A 19,608-nucleotide genomic window follows, 5' to 3' on the forward strand; every position below is an offset into this window, starting at 1 on the left:
GATGCCGAAAAGGCTTTTGATAGAGTACACTGGGCGTTCCTGTTCGTGACGCTGGAAAAATATGGGTTTAGCGGCCGGTTTTTGGCGGCAGTACGGACCCTGTATCATAGGCCGAAGGCAAAAATAAGAGTCAATGGGTGGAATCGGAGGAGTTCTTGATACAACGGGGAACTCGACAGGGGTGCCCCGTGTCCCCGATGCTGTTTGTCTTGACTCTTGACCCGTTGATTCGAGAGATAATAGACAATCCGTTGGTAAAGGGGATGCAAATGGGACGTTCAGTATTCAAAATAGCGGCCTTTGCGGATGACCTCCTAGTTATGATTACAGAACCACGGGCATCCCTCTCGGCGTTAATGGAAATCCTGAAGGAATATGGAGACTATGCAGGCCTTAAGTTGAATCTGGCAAAATCGGAAGCACTGGCTTCGTCACTAATAGTCAGACAGCTATGGAATCAGGATTTTCCCTTGGGATGGGCAGACAAATCATTTAAATATTTAGGAATCAGATTGACCATGGAATTAGAGAATTTATATGAGATTAATATAAACACCATGGTGGATGAGACTAAACGCCAGTTAGAGAAATGGGAAGGTCTCCCATTGACGCTGAGAGGCAGGATAAATCTAATTAGAATGGTAATACTCCCGAGATGGTTATATCTCATGCAGACGCTCCCCCTGCGTGTACTGAAGAGAGATTTGACTAAAGTCATGAGAGCATTTAGTAGGTTTTGCTGGGCACAAAAGAAACCCAAAATGCAAACTCCGTTATTATTGGGAGGATGAGGTCATAGAGGACTAGGATTGCCAAATCTAGCCGGATATAATCAGGCATGCCTATTAAGGCATATAGGAGACTGGGTTGGCCAGACTAATTTATTTACACCGCTAGATATAGAAGAAGAATATTTCGCCCCCTATGACATGGAGGGGCATAATTGAACGAAAACGTCTATCTCCATGGGCGGTTATCTCCGAGAACGGGTCCGTGAAGGGGCGGACCGAACCGTATTTTCAAAAAAAATAGACGTCCATGTTTTATTCGACAATTTGTGAGCTGGGCGTTTTTGTTTTTCAGTGATAATGGAAAATGAAAGCGCCCAGCTCAAAAACGAATAAATCCAAGGCATTTGTTCGTGGGAGGGGCCAGGATTCGTAGTGCACTGGTCCCCCTCACATGCCAGGACACCAACCGGGCACCCTAGGGGGCACTTTTACAAAAACAAAAAAAAAGGTAAAACAGCTCCCAGGTGCATAGCACCCTTCCCTTGGGTGTTGAGCCCCCCAAATCCCCCTCAAAACCCACTGCCCACAAGTCTACACCATTACTATAGCCCTAAGGGGTGAAGGGGGGCACCTACTTGTGGGTATAGTGGGTTTGAGGGGTTGGACGACTAATAAGCATTAAGCAGCACAATTGTAACAGGAAGGGGGGGGGGGGGGGGCCTGGGTCCACCTGCCTGAAGTCCACTGCACCCCCTAACAACTGCTCCAGGGACCTGCATACTGCTGCCAGGGAGGTGAGTATGACATTTGAGGATGAAAATAAAAAGTTGTGAAACATCATTTTTTGTGGTGGGAGGGGGTTAGTGACCACTGGGGGAGTCATGGGAGGTCATCCCCGATTCCCTCTGGGGATAATCTGGTCATTTAGGGCACTTTTTGGGGCCTTATTCGTGAAAAAACAGGGTCCAGGAAAAGTGCCCTAAATTCTCGCTAAAAACGCATATTTTTTTTCCATTATCGGCGAAAGGCGCCCATCTCTGTTCAGGTGATAACCACGCCCAGTCCCGCCTTCACCACGCCTCCGACACGCCTCCGTCAACTTTGTATGCTTCCGCAATGGAGTGCAGTTGAAAACGTCCAAAATCGCCTTTCCATTATACCGCGTTATTCGTTTTTGGGAGATAAACGCCTATCTCCCAATTTAGGTCGCAATATAGGCGTTTTTGTCTTTCGATTATAAGCTGGATGGTCACTTTGCTGCATCTAAAACAAGGCCAGCTCCCGGCCCACTTCAAACGTTGTTCTTTGCTTCAACCGCTGAAGGCGGCATGGAGGATGGTGATTAAAAGGTTGGGAGGGAGTGCCACAACATCAGAGCTCTTATCATTTAGGGGGAACCCGAATTTTGAACCAGGTCAAAGTAATTCGGTATTTCTCAGATGGGAACAACTAGGAATTACAAGAGTGGAGCATTTATTAGGAGCTGCAGTGACTATTATCCCGTTTGAGGAATTACAGGCAAAGATTGGGACTGCATGGGGAGACCGATTCGCTTATGCCCAAGCCAAACACTACATCTTAGCCTTGCACCAATCAGACTTACGGAGGAAACTAGGGGGTAAAGTACGGATATTTTTCCAACCCATGGAGGTGACGGGTGTGACAGTATCAAACATATATAAAATGTTGCAGAAGCGAACCCCACCACATAACTTAAACTACAGTATTTTTCGGACTCTAAGACGCACTTTTTTTCCCCCAAATTTGGGAGGAAAATGGGGGGTGCGTCTTATAGTCCGAAGGTAGCGAGGTCCGATTTCGGGATCGCCCTCCCCCCGAGTTCGGGATCGCCCTCCCCTACTCACGTCACGCGATGTTCCCTGGTGGTCTAGTGACATCGGGGCAGGAAAGAGCCCCCTCTTTCCTGCCCAGCGCGCTGCTCTCTGTCCTCCTGTATGCTCCCTGACGGTCTCTGCGAGATTCAAAATGGCCTAGGGTTCTTCATTTGGGGGTGACATTTTTTCTAGTGGTTAGGGTGGTGGACTTGGTACTGAGGAACTGAGTTGGATTCCCACTTCAGGCACAGGCAGCTCTTTGTGACTCTGGGCAAGTCACTTAACCCTCCATTGCCCCATGTAAGCCGCATTGAGCCTGCCATGAGTGGGAAAGCGCGGGGTACAAATGTAACAAAAAACAAAACATATCCCACACTCTATATCATGCCTTTTGGGGATGTCCAAGAGTAAAAGCTTTTTGGGGAGAGATCCAGAGATTTATGTCTTTTATAGTAAAGAAACCCGTGGATGGAACCTGGGATCATTACGTGCTAGATACACAAACAGCATTCCAAACACAGGCTGGGGGGGATAGAATATGGTGTCGCAAAGTATGTTTGGTGGCTAGAAAAAATATTTTACAAAATTGGATCTCATCAGACCCGCCGGCTTAGTGGCATTGGAGAAACCAAGTGCACGAGTTGGCCACTTGGGAAGCCAGGGAAGCAAAGGGATCTCCGAAACGGAAAAAGAATTTTGTAAGGATCTGGGATCATTACATACAGGAACTAAGCCCGCAAGGACGAAGTCTGCTTCTTAATTTGCTGTAACCCTGATATGGGGAGTGATACTCCCTACAAAACCATCCCCCAGTTAAGGTTGACATGCAGGGAAGGGGAGGGAGGTACCCCTGGGCTATCAGAGCCCAAGCACAGAGGGGGTAAGGGGGTATAGGAGGTACTAAATGGGTACTGAGTCTATAGATTATTCGGATGTATGATTACCAAAGGATTGGGAGGTGGGGTAGGAGGGGGAAGCTGAGGGGAAAGGGGGGGGGGTGGAAATTAAAAGTTTGAAGTTACTGTTCAGAATTGTATTGGCTTATATAACATAATTCGTTGTTGATTTAGTCCAGAGAAATGTACTGTGTGATTAATATGCTAAATGCTAATAAAAACTGTTTAAACATAAACAAATAAAATGAAATGAAAAAATAATGAAACTCTGACATAGGGTGTCCTGTTTGCTGTTGTAGGCATTGGTCACTTTCAAGGATGTTGCTGCTTATTTCTTGGAAGTGGACTGGGACCTTCTGGGAGAATGGCAGAAGGAGCTGTACAAGAAGGTCATCAAGGAGATTCATGACATCCTCATCTCACGAGGTAAATATGTTTCTCTATCATCTACCACACAAGCACATTATGGAATCAATGGTGTAAAAATCACAGGAACTAGATACCATGAGCACCTGAAATTTAGATCCTGGTTTCTGATACCATCCCATATGCAATAGGAGCCTGTGAAAGACTCCACTTCTACAGGATCTGCAAAAGATGCTGCTGTGTTATAAGATAAAATGTACAACTTAAACTAGAGGCTTCACACACCACCAGCAGGAGTTTCTCTCCCATTCCTATACAAAATATTTTGGCACAGAAGACCAGAGAGAGATTTCCTCTGAGACTTCTACATAAGGTCATGAAATATCAGCTGCACACGTCAACTATACTGTACAACGTATAACCTCTCCAAATGGTAACCAGAACATTGGCAGCTGTAATGCCTCCACCTAGGAGGGAAACGAAGAGAAATCTCTATACCAGAAAACCTCTATGATATAATCTTAATCAGGTGTCGGAGCACTGCTGCCTCTTCTCTCCAAGCTTTGTCAGTCAAATACACACGTCTCAAGATATCTGTACACAGACCTCCATGCACAAATCACGCACTTCTCCATCAAAACATGAAGCAGAGGGAACCTCCCGAGGGATTCTACAATTACAATTTAAATGTAATTTTCCTACTTATTATCAACAGGTTATTTAATTCTTAATCCTGATGTTATATTCAAGATTAAAAAGGAAGATGAGAAATATTTCACTCAACAATTTGAGAGGGAGGGAAAAGAAAATCCAAATGACCTCAACAGTAAGTAAATGTTTTGGATTTAATGGGCTTTGCATTTTTATATCACAGGAGATGGGTCAATAACATCAAACATTTGGCCACTTAAAATCAGTTTCCTAATTTAGTATTATCAGATACCTCGTAAATCCTTGTGAATGTGTTTTCTCATCACAGACCTTCCAATTGTAACATCTGTGTTCTCCCTGAGTATTAAGCAAGAGGAAGATATCCCCTTCATGGAAAATCCTGAATCAGAGATGTCTGAGCAGACCCTGACTTCTATAACAGGTAAGTATAGAATTCCTCCTGCACATCTTTACTAAAGTCAGTTGGAATCATTCAGGAATTCAGCGCTGGTGAGATAAAAGGTTGTCATCTCCTCTTCTCCTCCCTCTGTCTGTTTCCCTACTTTGGACAGATTAAACTGTCTGTGGAGATGGAGGAGGCACGGATAGAGATGGGTATCCCAGCGGTGGGATCTGGTCTGCAAAACCCTTTATCCTAGAGTGTCTTGGGGTTGTGAAATCTGTACTGTTGAAAGGGCTGCTGGAGGTGGAGAGTCTTCTGCACTGTTGTGGAGGGACATGACTGATGAACAAGGTTCAGTTTGACTTAGTCATGGACATTTTGTGTTACTGATAGGTTAATACAAATCACAGTATATAATGCAGTTTATCATAATGATGCCATTCCCAATTCCAAAATGGCGGCCACAACCTCATGCAGGCTGCCACGGGAAATTACGACTGCCATTTCTAACTTTGTTTATTAATTTTCTAGCAAAATAACTGACAGCATCTCTTAACATAAAAAATTAAGAACAAGTATTTTGTTACATAACAAACTGCCACCCCACAATAATGATAAAAACTAAAAGTAGACCCTCCGCATCCCTTATCTCTCCCCTTCCCTTCACTCCCCTCCCCAAAACTCAGATTGTCCTTCCAACTGGAGGAATTGCCCCACATTTCTTGATATTTGCATTTATTAGATTTTAAGGTAGTCAATCTATATTGTTTGCATATAATATACAGCCTGTTTTTGCATGGTCCATGTATGCCAATGTGAGGCAATCAGCAGTCGAGCTGCTGTAAAAACCAGTAGCATTAATTTATCCATAGCTCCTGTTATCCCTTCCACTCTCCCACTTAGTAGGGCATTTTCCATAGTACACGCTATATGAGTCTCGAGTAAATGTTGCCCATATGCAGATACCTCCTTCCATAATTTCTGGAGCTTAGGACATTCCCTCCAGATGTGAGTATATATTCCCCTCCGGCTATACCCTCTCCAACATATACCATCCCCTTTCCTCATAATGGCTTGCAGTCTACATGGAGAGTAATGCCATCTCACCAGTACCTTAAGACCATTCTCAATAATGTGAGGTGCATGTGACAATTTATGAGATCGCATTGAGACATTTTCCCATTCCTCTCCCATGCCCCCCTGTAGGTAGCCTTCCATTTATCTAAGGTGTTGAGGAGCCCATAAACAAAAGATATATAATCCCTACCAACTTGTCCACCCACTAAAGTTTCAAAAGCTGACTTAAGGCCTCCACCCCCTGCTGTTTGTTGTTCTACCTGAATGAAACATTTATCTTGAAGATAAGGGAATAACATCTCTAGCTGCTAGTTGATAGTGAACTTATAACGTTCCAAAATGTAGAATTTGGTTAACTCCTATAAATTGACCAAAATAGAGAAGACCATGTCTTTCCCATCTTTGAAACAAGCTATTGCCTAGCTCGGGTATAAACTTATCCGTATGTCCCATGTCTTATTCTTCAATAAATGGGGATGTGTCTTGAGGCATAGGTTCATAGTGGTCCTCGTAAAGGGGTTTTGGACCTCTTGAATGTGTTTGAGCATGCTAGCTGCCCAGTAGAGAATCTTCAACTAAAACATACTAGCCTCTTGTTCTGCTAGCACCCATTGTTTGGGTTGGGTTGGGGGTATCTGCTACTCTAACACTGCCTTAGGTTGTGCATCTTGGTAGTATTTTTCCAGATTGGGTATACCCATCCCCCCATTCCCTTAGACTGGAATACAGGCTCCCAGGCTACTCTGGATCTCTTCCTTCCCTATATAAAGCAAAATATCTTTCTATGAGGTAGTTCAACAAGAAGAACTTGGAATAAATATAAAAATTTAAGGAGAACCATCATTCTCACTGCCCCCATCCTTCCTCTCTTGAACAGTATTAATTAATCCCACCTCTCTAAATCTCGATACCAACTACAGAGTGTCTCCCAGTCTGCCCCAAGTTTGATACAGAGATACTAAACCCATTGAAAGGGCAAACATTTCCTAAGATTTGTCTCCTCCCCTTTTGGAAGGGATGTATTCAAAATCTCTGTCTTAGTGAGGTTAGCTCTGAATCCCAACAAGCTTCCATATTCTGCCGTTTGCTCCTGTAAAGCCATTTGGGCTTTTTCTGTACCTTGAGTCAATATCAAAAGATCATCGGCAAACAAGGAGAGTCTATGTTCCTTATCTCCTATTATAAGTCCTTTAATTTCCCTACCACCAAGGCAAGCAACGAGCGACACTGCTTCTGCTATCATAGGTATCCACTCTTGATGAGCCTTCCAAAAGATAACATAACTGTGACGAAACTCTGGGTTTCTAAGCCTGAAAACTGTATTATTTCATGAAATGTTTTTCTACTAGTTGGCCAGCAGATGGCTCTTGTTTTGAGTTTTAAAGCTGTAGCAGAAAAAAAGGCTTTGTCTTTTCCAGTTTAAGCTTATGGAAAGGCAATCTGCAATCATTGGCCAGATACTTTCAAAGTTGATGCCCTGGGGCTCTGATTAGCCCTGGACTTCAAACTAGACAGGAGGTACTGGATTTTTCTTTATTCTCAGGGTGGGGGTACAGAGGAGGAACATCTGTGTCCTGAGATCCTGTCCAATTCTTGTGAACAGTTACGTTCCTGAACTCCCCAGGTGCTACCCAGGTAGTAACAAGTGTTAGATAGTTTTATATATATATATAACTTTATTTATTCAAAAGAAGATTGTGGTTAACAACAGTCAACTGTAACATGTTCCAACATTTTCTTTTTGTTATAACATCCACTAGATTCTTGGACTTACTACCCATAACCCTCCCCTTCCCCTACACCCCCCCTCCCACCAGTGTTGCCAGGTGGGCGGTTTTACCGCCCAATTGGGCGGTTTTCCGCGACCCGCCGCGGGAAATTTTTGCCCGCGGCGGGTTGCGGTTTTTTGGGCGGCTTTTTGGGTTTCTGTGCGGTTTTTTAGGCGGCTTTTTGCCTTTTTCGGCCGCGGGGGGGCGGGGTTAGTGACGTTTTTTGGGCGGGGTTAGTGACGTTTTGCGCGGGCCGATGACGTGGGAGGCGGGGCCGATGACGGGAAGGCGGGGCCGATGACGGGGGAGGCGGGGCCGATGATGTGGGAGGCGGGGCCGATGATGGGGAGGCGGGGCCGATGATGGGGGAGGCGGGGCTGGTGACGTGGGAGGCGGGGCCGGTGACGTGGGAGGCGGGGCCGATGACGGCGGGGGCGGGGGCGGGGGTGATGACGCGGGGGTGGGGGTGTCAGGGGCGGGGTTTGTGTTTGGGCGGGTTTTGGGCTGGTTTTGGGGCTGGATTGGGCTAGAAAAAAATTTTCCACCTGGCAACCCTGCCTCCCACCCTTCCCTACTCGTGTGGACTTTACCCATTCGGAATCCGACTGCGGGCTGTCAGTGTCAAGATATCCCAGAAGGGAGACCAGCATTGAAACAAGCGGTCTCCCCTCTGCGAGGCTAGATCTTCTACATCTTTACGTTCCACTGCACTCAGGGAGACCATCAGAGACCACCACGTCTGCAGCGCAGGCTGTTCTGCTAACAACCAAACAGATAGTACAGTCTTTTTCCCCATAATGGATGCTCGCCGAAGAAACGCGAGCTTCCCCCTCCTTTGACGACCCATCACCTGATAAACATCAAACAAAAGCATGGGAGTGGGACGCCACTCGATCCCCCAGAACCTAGACACAAAGGCACATATTGAGTTCCAGAAGGTTCGCACCGGGGGGCATAGCCAAAACATGTGGCCCAAATGCGCCCCTTGTCCCGAACACTTTGGACAGTCGTCTTGGGGTCTCAAGGTAGTCCTGAAGGCTCTGTGCGGAGAAATATACAGACGCATAATAAATTTATGTTGTAGTTCTCGTAGAGTCGCACTCCCAAACGTTCTGTAACAAGTAGTTATGCATGCCTGCAATGACTTTTCCTGGACTCTACACCCTAATTCCCCAGCCCAAGACTGCGCCAAGGTTCCATAGTGCACCACAGGGGACGCTTCTCTAATTTGGTTATGAAAATGTTTTAGGGGAACCAGAATCTGCGCCTCCAGGTCATAGAGCTCTGTTAATTGTTTCCGTCTCTTAGAGGTCAAAGAGTCCCCCGGCAAGGGTGCAATATAATGACACAATTGCAGGTAGGACAAAAAAGCCCAGGTGGACAAGTATCCGCCCGCACACAACTCCTGTAAAGATTTACAAGTGCCCTCCTTCTTCAGGACTTGGAAAAGGAAAATGGTGCCCCCCTCTCTCCACTCCCGGAAAACCACTGTGGACGTACCCACCGGAAAATCAGCATTGCCCCTTTTGGCAATAGCGGGGGCACCGGGACGTCAAACCCATGTAGTTTGCAAATCCAGTGCCATGCTCTCCGTAAAGGTAAAAAAAGAGGAGCAAAACCCGGCTTCGTGGGGGCACGCCCAGCCGGTGCATGCAACCAATAGCTAAAATGGAAGGAACTCAGCACCCTAGTGTCAGGTTCTCAGGTTCAGAGCCCGCGGGACTGGGCTCTGGAGCAAACGTGAGCCCTTGGGCTGCTGACGAGGAGCGACAGCAGCAGGCAAAACCCACCAACCAACACTGGGTAAGCACACCGGCAGGGACTGCAGGCACTGCCCAGCGAACCGGAACACCTGGACTGGAATCCCCCGGACTGGAGGACACAGGACTGGAACACTGGACTGCAATCCCTCGGACTGGAACACACACCGGACCGGAACACACTGGACTGGAGCACACCAGACTGGAACACACACCGGACCGGAACACACTGGACTGGAGCACACTGGACTGGTCCCCCGGACTGGAGGACACAGGACTGGAACACGGGACTGGAGCACACTGGACTGGTCCACACAGCTTCACCTGCACTTAGCTACTAAGCCCCCCAGAAGTTGAGCTCCTGGGTTCGAGTAGCCGACAGGACTTACTGGATACCGGATGACATAGGGACCAGGACTGGAAACAGAAGTGCTCCTAAACCTAAACTGATCTACTTGCTCCCAAGCCCTAAACCAGCAGGAGTGTTCCTAACAGTAAACTGACAAAAGGACTTCCTAAGCCCTATACTAAACAGGAGCTCCTAAGCCCTGCTCAAGAAAGGGACTTCCTAAGTCCTAAACTAACAGAGCAGGGAACTAAACACAAAGCTAACACAGGTGCTACTAAGCACCAAGCTACAAGCAGAGCTCTACACTAACAAGCTAAACACAAAACTAACAAGCTACCTAAGCACTGCTCTAGCAAGCTAGATACAACTAACAAGGTGCTTCCCAAGCACTACTCTGGTAAGCAACCAGAAGAGCTCCTAGCACTAAAAGGGAAGACAGGGGGGAGCCACAAGAAAAGAAGGGAAGCTAACACATAAGCCAAAAGTGATTCTAAATCACCAAACACCAACAGCAAAGACTGCAATGCTCCCACTAGCATAAACCCAGAAGTACTTCTAACAGCAAACTCTGCAGTGTTCCTAACAACACCAAACCCTGAAGTACTTCTATCAGCAACAGAGCTTCCAAAGCCCTACACACAGCAATGCTTCCAAAACCAAGAGGGAACAGCAGGGGAACCAAAAGGGAAAAGCAGGAAAGCTAAACACACAGTCACCAGTGCACACTGCACTAACACTAACCTGGACCTTAGCAAAATCAAGCAGGGAAACTAGACACAAAGTCAGAAGTGCACACTGCACCACCCTACCTAAAGCAAACACCACTGTTGCAAAGGCCCTGAAGGAAACAACACCACTTCCTTATCAAGGCCCTCCCTGATGATGTCACACTCCCTAGACCTAGGCAAAAGCACACTGACCCAGAGAGGCCCAACCCACACCAATGCAACACTGTGAAGCACTTGAAGCCAGTACACCCAAAGCGAGGTAGAGCAACTCAGGCAACACACAGCTGTAGTAAAGTAAAACAATTAACCCCATGCTGCTGGAAGCTGCCAGCACAGAGAGACAGAGACAGCTCAGAAAGGACAGAGAATAGAAACAGAAGCCAGCTAAGAAGCTGACCCCCAGAAAAGAGGTAAGTTTGAGAGGGGTTTTGACCCCAATCATAACACCTAGACTCTGTATCAGGAAAAGGAAAAATGAGGTACTCCGGAACCAATCACTAATGTGTCTCATACAACCCGCAACAGAAAACTTCTTAATACTATCTGCTCCCAGGCCCCCCTTATCCATCGGGAGATAAGTCTGTGAGAAAGGGACACGAGATCTCTTCCCATTCCAAAAGAACTTTACTAACAGGCGATGCAATGCCAGTTCATCCCTTCTCAAGTTAAAAAGTGACAATACCTGGACTATGTAGAACCATTTGGGGACTAGGGTCATATTATATAGCGCGATTCTTCCCCACAGGGACACCGGGAGGTGTTGCCACATCTCCAAAGAAAGTTTAGTCGAAGACCACAACGGTGCTAGGTTAATGTTATAGAGCTGTGTGAAGACTGTCGGAACCCGGATGCCTAAGTAATGTAGATAGCCAGAGGCCCACTTTAACGGGAAGGGCCCCTCCCATGTTGTCTGTACTGAGAGGGGAACCGGCAGAGCTTCAGATTTTTGCAAATTCAGCCAAAAGCCAGAGTAATATCTGAATTCCTGCGACCAGGGAGCTCTGGGGGTGTGTTAAAGCCAGCAAGATATCGTCTGCGTAAGCCAAGGCCTTGACGGTGAGCTGGGGCAGTGCCACACCAGCAATCGTCGGGTCTCCCCTAATGTCACAGAGGAGAGGTTCCAGATATAGTAGAAACAGGAGGGGGAACAAAGGGCATCCTTGTCTGGTTCCCCTGCGTACCCGAAAACTAGGAGATTGTGACCCATTCACCAACACTCGGGCTACCGGATCTGCATAGGACCATCCAGAGAGTCCCACAAAGCGTAGCACTACGAAAAGATAGTCCCAGCTCACCCAGTCGAAAGCCTTCTCTGCATCCAGTCCCACCAGCAGCAGTGGCTGTTGAGAAGCCTTCGCCTTGCTCACTGCAAGCAGCGCTCTACGAACATTCAGACCTGGGTGTCATCCCCTGACAAAGCCTACCTGATGGTCTCCCACCAGGGTAGGAATATGAGTGGCTAGTCTGTCCGCCAAGATTCGGGCTAGGATTTTCACGTCTACGTTGAGGAGGAAGATCGGGCGGTAGGACCCCAGTAAATCCGGGGGTTTACCTGGCTTAGGAAACCAGAACAATGAGCGCCTCGTTCGCTCTAGCAGGCAGCTCACCGCCCAACATCGCCTCCTCAAAGAAAAGAGTGAGCGGTACAATTATTTTATGCACCAAAATCTTATAATACTCTGAGGAAAAGCCATCCAGGCCCAGGGCGGTGCCCATTGATAAAGATTTAATGGTCTGTTGAACTTCCTGAGCACAGAGAGGAGAACTCAGCCGCGCGCTAGCTGCAGGTGAGAGAGGGTTGGCACACCCGTGGCTCTCAGATGTACGGTTAATGAGGGACCACTCTGCTGTTGTTAGATAGTTTTAATGTTTGGGTTGTTTTGGTGGTTATCTGTTATTGCTTGCTGTACTTTTTCATCTGGTTTTTCAAACATTCACTGTTCATTTTCATGATAATAAACCAATAGTTTATTAGTTCTGCCGTCCTGTACTGACTAAGAATCCTGGTTTGTGTTTTTGGGTTTGCTTTCTAGAAACTGTGGAACTCCTGGAGTGTGGCCCCCAGTGTCCTAGAAATTACCAGAGAATAATCTGAGAGTGGGAGACTAGCTCAGAGGCAAGCAGGACACAGTCGGTGGGAGGAGGGTTCTAGTATAGAGCACATGCCCAGGTGCAGGCGGTCCTGAGCAATGTTGGAGACAGACCCTCCAGGTGGCCACAGGGTTAACCTCAGGCGGGCGCTAGGCGTTTGGTGACAATAACACTTTGTTTTTATAGTCCGCAATACCTCGCAGTTCTGTGTGGGTTACGTACAACGAGACTAGACAAACCAGAAATTACAGCATATTATCATGAATGAAAACTAATATGTTCATTTCCTTCCATAATTCTGAAACAAATCTGTTTTGAGCTTGATGCCTGAACTATCCAGGAAGAAATTTCCTTGTCTATTTTAGCAGTTTGATACGAAAGCAAAGAGTCTATACACCTCTTTTGTATTTCACCCTTCATAGATGGAAAGTACTCTTCTACCATCAGCTGCTTGCCTTCCAGTAATAAATCCTACCTGATCAGTGACATAGAGGCAAAAAACACATCCTCACTGGGATGTATCCTATCCAGCTCTGTAGCTTTTTCCACTTTCAGGTTTTCGAGCCCCCCCCCCCCCCCCCCCCCCGGCTCTCCTGACAATGCTCCATCTTTTCTTCCTGTCCCGGTTCTACCTCTAGCCCAGGTGCTCCAGTGAATTTTGTGGGGTAGGAGCACATTCTCCTCGTTCCTGCCCACCTTAAGTATATCCTTTTCCATAGCTGTAAAATGAATGATCGTACTCTTTTTATTTTATCCAACAGATGATGGATTTGGGAATGAGAGTGAAAGAGTGAGAATGTGTGATGAGCAGCAGAAAGAGGAATGGAAACATGAAGACTCCTCCAGAGACAGCACAGATCCTTCAGCAGACTGTGAAGGAGGTATCGGTAGCATAATACCAACTGGTGAGAAAACAGCAGTTCAGAAAGGAGAAAGATTTGAAAGACAAAAGAGAAACTGTAGCTTTTTCCCAACACTTGAACAACCTGGAAGACTCAACGGTGAGAGAGATTTTAAAAGGGCTGATGTTTGGGAAACCTTTACTACCGACTCCAATTTTATTGAGCACCACATAAGTGGGCTTAGGACTGAAGTTCATGACTGTCAAGGTATGCATAAAACTAACCCATCTGGATACTGTGAAAAACCATTTCAATGTTCTGAATGTGATAAATGTTACGCAAGCAAGGCGAACTTGGAAACCCACCATATGACTCATACAGGAGAGAACCCATTTCAATGTTCAGAATGTGAGAAATGGTTCTCAACCAGGACTTGGCTGAAAAACCACATAAGGATTCATACAGGAGAGAAACCGTTTCAATGTTCAGAATGTGATAAATCCTTTACCTGTAAAAGTCATCTGAAACGGCATGGAACAACTCATACAGGAGAGAAACCGTTTCAATGTTCAGAATGTGATAAATCCTTTACCTGTAAAAGTCATCTGAAACGGCATGGAACAACTCATACAGGAGAGAAACCGTTTCAATGTTCAGAATGTGAGAAATGGTTCTCAACCAAGGCTGAGCTAAAACTTCATGAAAGAACTCATACAGGAGAGAAACCGTTTCAATGTTCAGAATGTGATAAATCCTTTACCTGTAAAAGTCATCTGAAACACCATGAAAGAACTCATACAGGAGAGAAACCGTTTCAATGTTCAGAATGTGATAAATCCTTTACCAGTAAAAGTAGTCTGAAACAGCATAGAAGAACTCATACAAGAGAGAAACCATTTCAATGCTCAGAATGTGAGAAATGGTTCTCAACCAGGACTGGGCTGAAAAACCACATAAGGATTCATACAGGAGAGAAACTGTTTCAATGTTCAGAATGTGATAAATCCTTTACCTGTAAAAGTCATCTGAAACGGCATGGAACAACTCATACAGGAGAGAAACCGTTTCAATGTTCAGAATGTGAGAAATCGGTTCTCAACCAAGGCTGAGCTAAAACTCATGAAAGAACTCATACAGGAGAGAAACCGTTTCAATGTTCAGAATGTGATAAATCCTTTACCTGTACAAGTAATCTGATACAGCATGGAAGAACTCATACAAGAGAGAAACCATTTCAATGTTCAGAATGTGATAAATCCTTTACCTGTACAAGTAGTCTGAAACGGCATGGAAGAACTCATACAAGAGAGAAACCATTTCAATGTTCAGAATGTGATAAATCCTTTACCTGTACAAGTAATCTGAAACAGCATGGAAGAACTCATACAGGAGAGAAACCATTTCAATGTTCAGAATGTGAGAAACGGTTCTCAACCAAGTTTGAACTAAAACTTCATGAAATAACTCATACAGGAGAAAAACCATTTCAGTGTTCAGATTGTGAGAAATGGTTCTCAACCAAGGGTAAGGTAAAACGTCATGAAAGAACTCATACAGGAGAGAAACCATTTCAATGTTCAGATTGTGAGAAATGGTTCTCAACCAAGGCTGAGCTAAAACTTCATGAAAGAATTCATACAGGAGAGAAACCGTTTCAATGTTCAGAATGTGATAAATCCTTTTCCCATAAAAGTAATCTGAAACAGCACGGAAGAACTCATACAGGAGAGAAACTGTTTCAATGTTCAGAATGTGAGAAATGGTTCAGAACCAAGGGTGAGCTAAAACTTCATGAAAGAACTCATACAGGAGAGAAACCGTTTCAATGTTCAGAATGTGATAAATCCTTTACCAGTAAAAGTAGTCTGAAACAGCATGGAAGAACTCATACAAGAGAGAAACCATTTCAATGTTCAGAATGTGAGAAATGGTTCTCAACCAAGGCTGAACTAAAACTTCATGAAATAACTCATACAGGAGAAAAACCATTTCAGTGTTCAGATTGTGAGAAATGGTTCTCAACCAAGGGTAAGGTAAAACGTCATGAAAGAACTCATACAGGAGAGAAACCATTTCAATGTTCAGATTGTGAGAAATGGTTCTCAACCAAGGCTGAGCTAAAACTTCATGAAAGAATTCATACAGGAGAGAAACCGTTTCAATGTTCAGAATGTGATAAATCCTTTTCCCGTAAAAGTAATCTGAAACAGCATGGAAGAACTCATACAAGAGAGAAACCATTTCAATGTTCAGAATGTGAGAAGTGGTTCAGAACCAAGGGTGAGGTCAAACTTCATCAAAGAACTCATACAGGAGATAAACCATTTCAATATTCAGAATGTGAGAAATGGTTGAGAACCAGAAGTAAGCTGAAAAATCACGAAAGGATTCATACAGGAGAAAAACCATTTCAGTGTTCAGAATGTGAGAAATGGTTCAGAACCAAGGGTGATGTCAAACTTCATGAAAGAACTCATACAGGAGAGAAACCATTTCAATGTTCAGAATGTGATAAATGGTTCGGAACCAAGGTAAACCTGGAATGCCACAAAACGATTCATACAGGAGAGAAACCATACGTGTTCCTAATGTGATAAATGTTTCAGAAGGAAGGCCAAGAAGAAAGTTCACGAAAACTCATACGGAAGAAAAAAAACATTTAAATATTAAGTATGTGATAAGTGTTTTAATAAGAAGGTCCAATTGAAATAGCACAAAAGGACTCAAATGGGAGGGAAACCATTTAAATGTTTAGAAGGTGATAAATGTTTCAGAGGGAAGAACTATCTGACTGGGCTTGCAATAAATCAATATTCAAGATGTTATACATGTTTCAAAAGCAAGGGGTTACTGTCAGATAGGAAGGTCAGAGCAGGCCAATGGCCTGGACAAACAACTAGGAATATCTGAAAAGAGGGATTGCGTAGGCCTGTCACATAGTTTAAGGCATTAAGACATGCCTAAGAACAAGGACGTGGACCAGTATGTATGAACTGTGTGGCAGTTCAGTAGAGAGTGTACAGGAGTTCATTGCACTTTAAGTATTGTAAAAATGGTAACATTATAAGCTCTTCTGGACAGGGAGTTACATATATGAATTATATTAGCTTTACTTATATAAATTACATTAAGGTAAGCCTGTATGGAGATATGTACTTTAACATTTATTCTGTTCATTATTACCACTGCGTCTAAGCTTGTATTCTAAGCAGATAAGGAAAGTACCAGGAGCAAACTGTCTCTGCATTGTTAAGAATTTAGAGAAAGAACTGTAGCTGGACATGACATAGAAACAAGTTAGAAGATGGGAAAGATGGTTATGGAATATGGGAGGGATGGAAACTAAGTGGAAAAGACAGATAAGCAAATGAGAAGAAGAGGACAGATAGACAGTGGCGTACCGAGGGCGGGGCGGTGGGAGCGGACCGCCCCGGGTGCAGCTCGTGATGGGGTGCTGCCTTGGATGTCTTCCTCTCCCCCCCCCCGACTGGTGCAGTGCTGCCGTCTTTACCCCTCCCCCCTGGTGCGGTGCTGTATGGGTGTCCTTCCCCCACCCCCATCCCCCAACTAGTGCGGTATCGCTCTCCCCCTCCGCTCAACTTCGAGGCTTCTGGCAGCAGCATCACCAATGTAAGTGCTACCTTCTGCCTGCCCCGGAAGCACCCTCTGTACAACTTCCCGCATAGCCCCCCTCCTGATCTTTCTCTTTCATCTTTCAGTAGCTGCTTGCACTCTGCCCTTGATTTTTGTCTGCTGGTTGAAGTAAGAAAAATAAAGAATCTTGCTGAATTTGACAGCTGGTTGTGTGAGAATTTTTTGGGTAAGACGTCCCATCGCAGAGGTGGTGTGAAGGGGTTAAACCTCACAGTGAGTGTATGGTGGGCTGGTAAGGGAGGCCAATATGCAAATGGCATATAGTGAATCATACAAAAGAGAAACCATTTAAATGTTCCTGAATGTCATACTGAGCTGCAACGACATGAAATGACTTATACAATAAACCAGTTCAATATTCTAAATGTTTTATTATTATTTATTATTTGTTGCATTTGTATCCCACATTTTCCTACCTATTTGCAGGCTCAATGTGGCTTACAGAGATTTGTTATGACACAGTCATTACATGATAATAGATACAGTTGGTAGTTTGTAGATTAAGTGAGGTCAGAGAGAAGAGGGAAGGAAGGTGTTAGGCAGGATAGTACCGAAGGTGGACTTTAGTAACTGGGTGGGTTGGTGAGGTATTTTGTAAGGCTATGGGTTCTCTTTGTAGGCCCTGTTGAAGAGGTATGTCTTCAAAGATTTGTGGAAGTTGGTTATTTCTTCAGTAGCTTTCAGGGCTGTGGGTAATGCATTCCACAACTGTGTACTCATGTAGGAAAAGGTAGTGGCGTGTATCAGCTTGTATTTTAGTCCTTTACAGCTGGGGAAGCGCAGATTGAGAAATTTGCAAGATGATCTTATGGCGTTTTACAAGCTGCAATGGCCTATAGCAGTGATGGCGAACCTTTCAGAGACCGAGTGCCCAAACAGCAACCCAAAATCTAATTATTTATCGCAAAGTGCCGGTACTCCACCCCTATGATAGCCACACCCCTTACACCAGCCATGGCGCATATAAACAGACATCATTGAAATATTATACTAGTATAGGAGAAAAATAACATGATTTTCTTTCATTATAAATCATTTCTGTAAGCTGTTACAGCTCCAGTATACCCAGTGCAAAATAAGACAGCAGATGTAAATTCTCAAATTGGACATATTCCAAACACTAAAATGAAAATAAAATGATTTTTTCTATCTTTGTTGTCTGGTGATTTTGTTTTTCTATCCATATTGGTCCTAGTCACTGATTCTGCTGCTCTCTATCTGTTCTCTTAACTCCGTTTCCAGGGCTTCCTTTCCATTTATTTCTTTACTTTCCTCCTTTCTTCTTCATTTCTTGCCCTCCATCCATGTCCAGCAACCCTCCTCTCCCCTCCAGCCACAAATGTCCAGCCACCCTCCTCTCCCCTCCAGCCACCCATGTCCAGCCACCCTCCTCTCCCCCCTGCCCTCCCATCCAGCCACCCTCCTCCCACCCGCCCTCCCTCCCAGCACCAGGCAGGCCTCCCTCCCACCCAGCACCAAGCATCAGGCCTCCCTCCCACCCAGTACCCAGCAGCACCCAGCATCAGACCTCCCTCCCTCCCACCCAGCACACAGCAACACACAGCATTAGGCCTCCCTCCCACCCAGCACCAGGCCTCCGTCCCTCCCAGCACCAGGCCTGCCTCCTGCCCTCCCTCCAACAAAACAAGCATCAGGCCGCCCGCCCATCTTCCCTCCCTCCCAGCACCTGGGCCCCCCTCCTCCTCCGAAATTTAAAAGGCATACCTTGAGGTTAAGGCGGCGCCAGCAGCGAAAAACATGTTCTTCACTCGGCGCACCTTCGGCCTTCCCTTCTGTCTCTCAAGCTCTGGTCATAGGCGGGACCAGAGCTTGAGAGACAGAAGGGAAGGCCGAAGGCACGCCGAGCAAAGAACATGCTTTTTGCATGCCGCTGCCGACGCCACCTTAACCCGAGGTACGCCTGGGAGGGAGGGAGGGCAGGCAGGCGGCCTGGTGCTTGGTGGGAGGAAGGGAGAGTGGGCAGACCAGCGACTGCACGCATGCCAAGGGAGAGGGCTCTGCATGCCCTCTCTGGCACTCGTGCAATGGGTTCGCCATCACTGGCCTATAGGGTCTCACCGGAGAGAAAAATAGTTTAAAACAAATGTATAAAGGGACCATTTTACTGAAGTGCAGAAAGCCTATTGCAGGCTCGCTGCGTGGCAATTCGGAAGTACCGCTGGTCTGTAAGGTGTGTTAAGCCACTGATCTGCAGAGCTTCTACCGCTCCTGAGGTCTTTTTCCTCCATTACCACAGATAAAGTGTGTTGATTCGGGTTCAAAGTAGGGTAATAATTAAGGTGTTTCTCACTCCGGCTTGTGTTTGGTTATTCCTAGTTTTTTTTTGTGGGGACTTTTCATCATCTTGTTGTGTAATTGTCACATGTGACATAAACCATTGAAATGTTCTAAATATGAAAACTCTTTCAAAAGAAAAGCTGAACGGAAATGACATG

At 45.6% G+C, this 19,608-nt stretch overlaps 1 protein-coding gene across 1 annotated transcript; it reads left to right on the forward strand.

The window, feature by feature from the left end:
- The first annotated feature begins 4,632 nt into the window (after positions 1-4,632).
- On the forward strand, positions 4,633-16,840 carry LOC115462715 (zinc finger protein 709-like). Its single transcript, XM_030192716.1, is given in 3 exon segments — positions 4,633-4,654; positions 4,808-4,921; positions 13,418-16,840. Coding segments are annotated over 2 exon segments (2,727 nt in total). The 5' UTR covers positions 4,633-4,654; positions 4,808-4,869; the 3' UTR covers positions 16,093-16,840.
- The last annotated feature ends 2,768 nt before the right edge of the window (positions 16,841-19,608 follow it).

This window comes from Microcaecilia unicolor, chromosome 2, assembly GCF_901765095.1.
Source record: "Microcaecilia unicolor chromosome 2, aMicUni1.1, whole genome shotgun sequence".
NCBI classification, from domain to species: domain Eukaryota; kingdom Metazoa; phylum Chordata; class Amphibia; order Gymnophiona; family Siphonopidae; genus Microcaecilia; species Microcaecilia unicolor.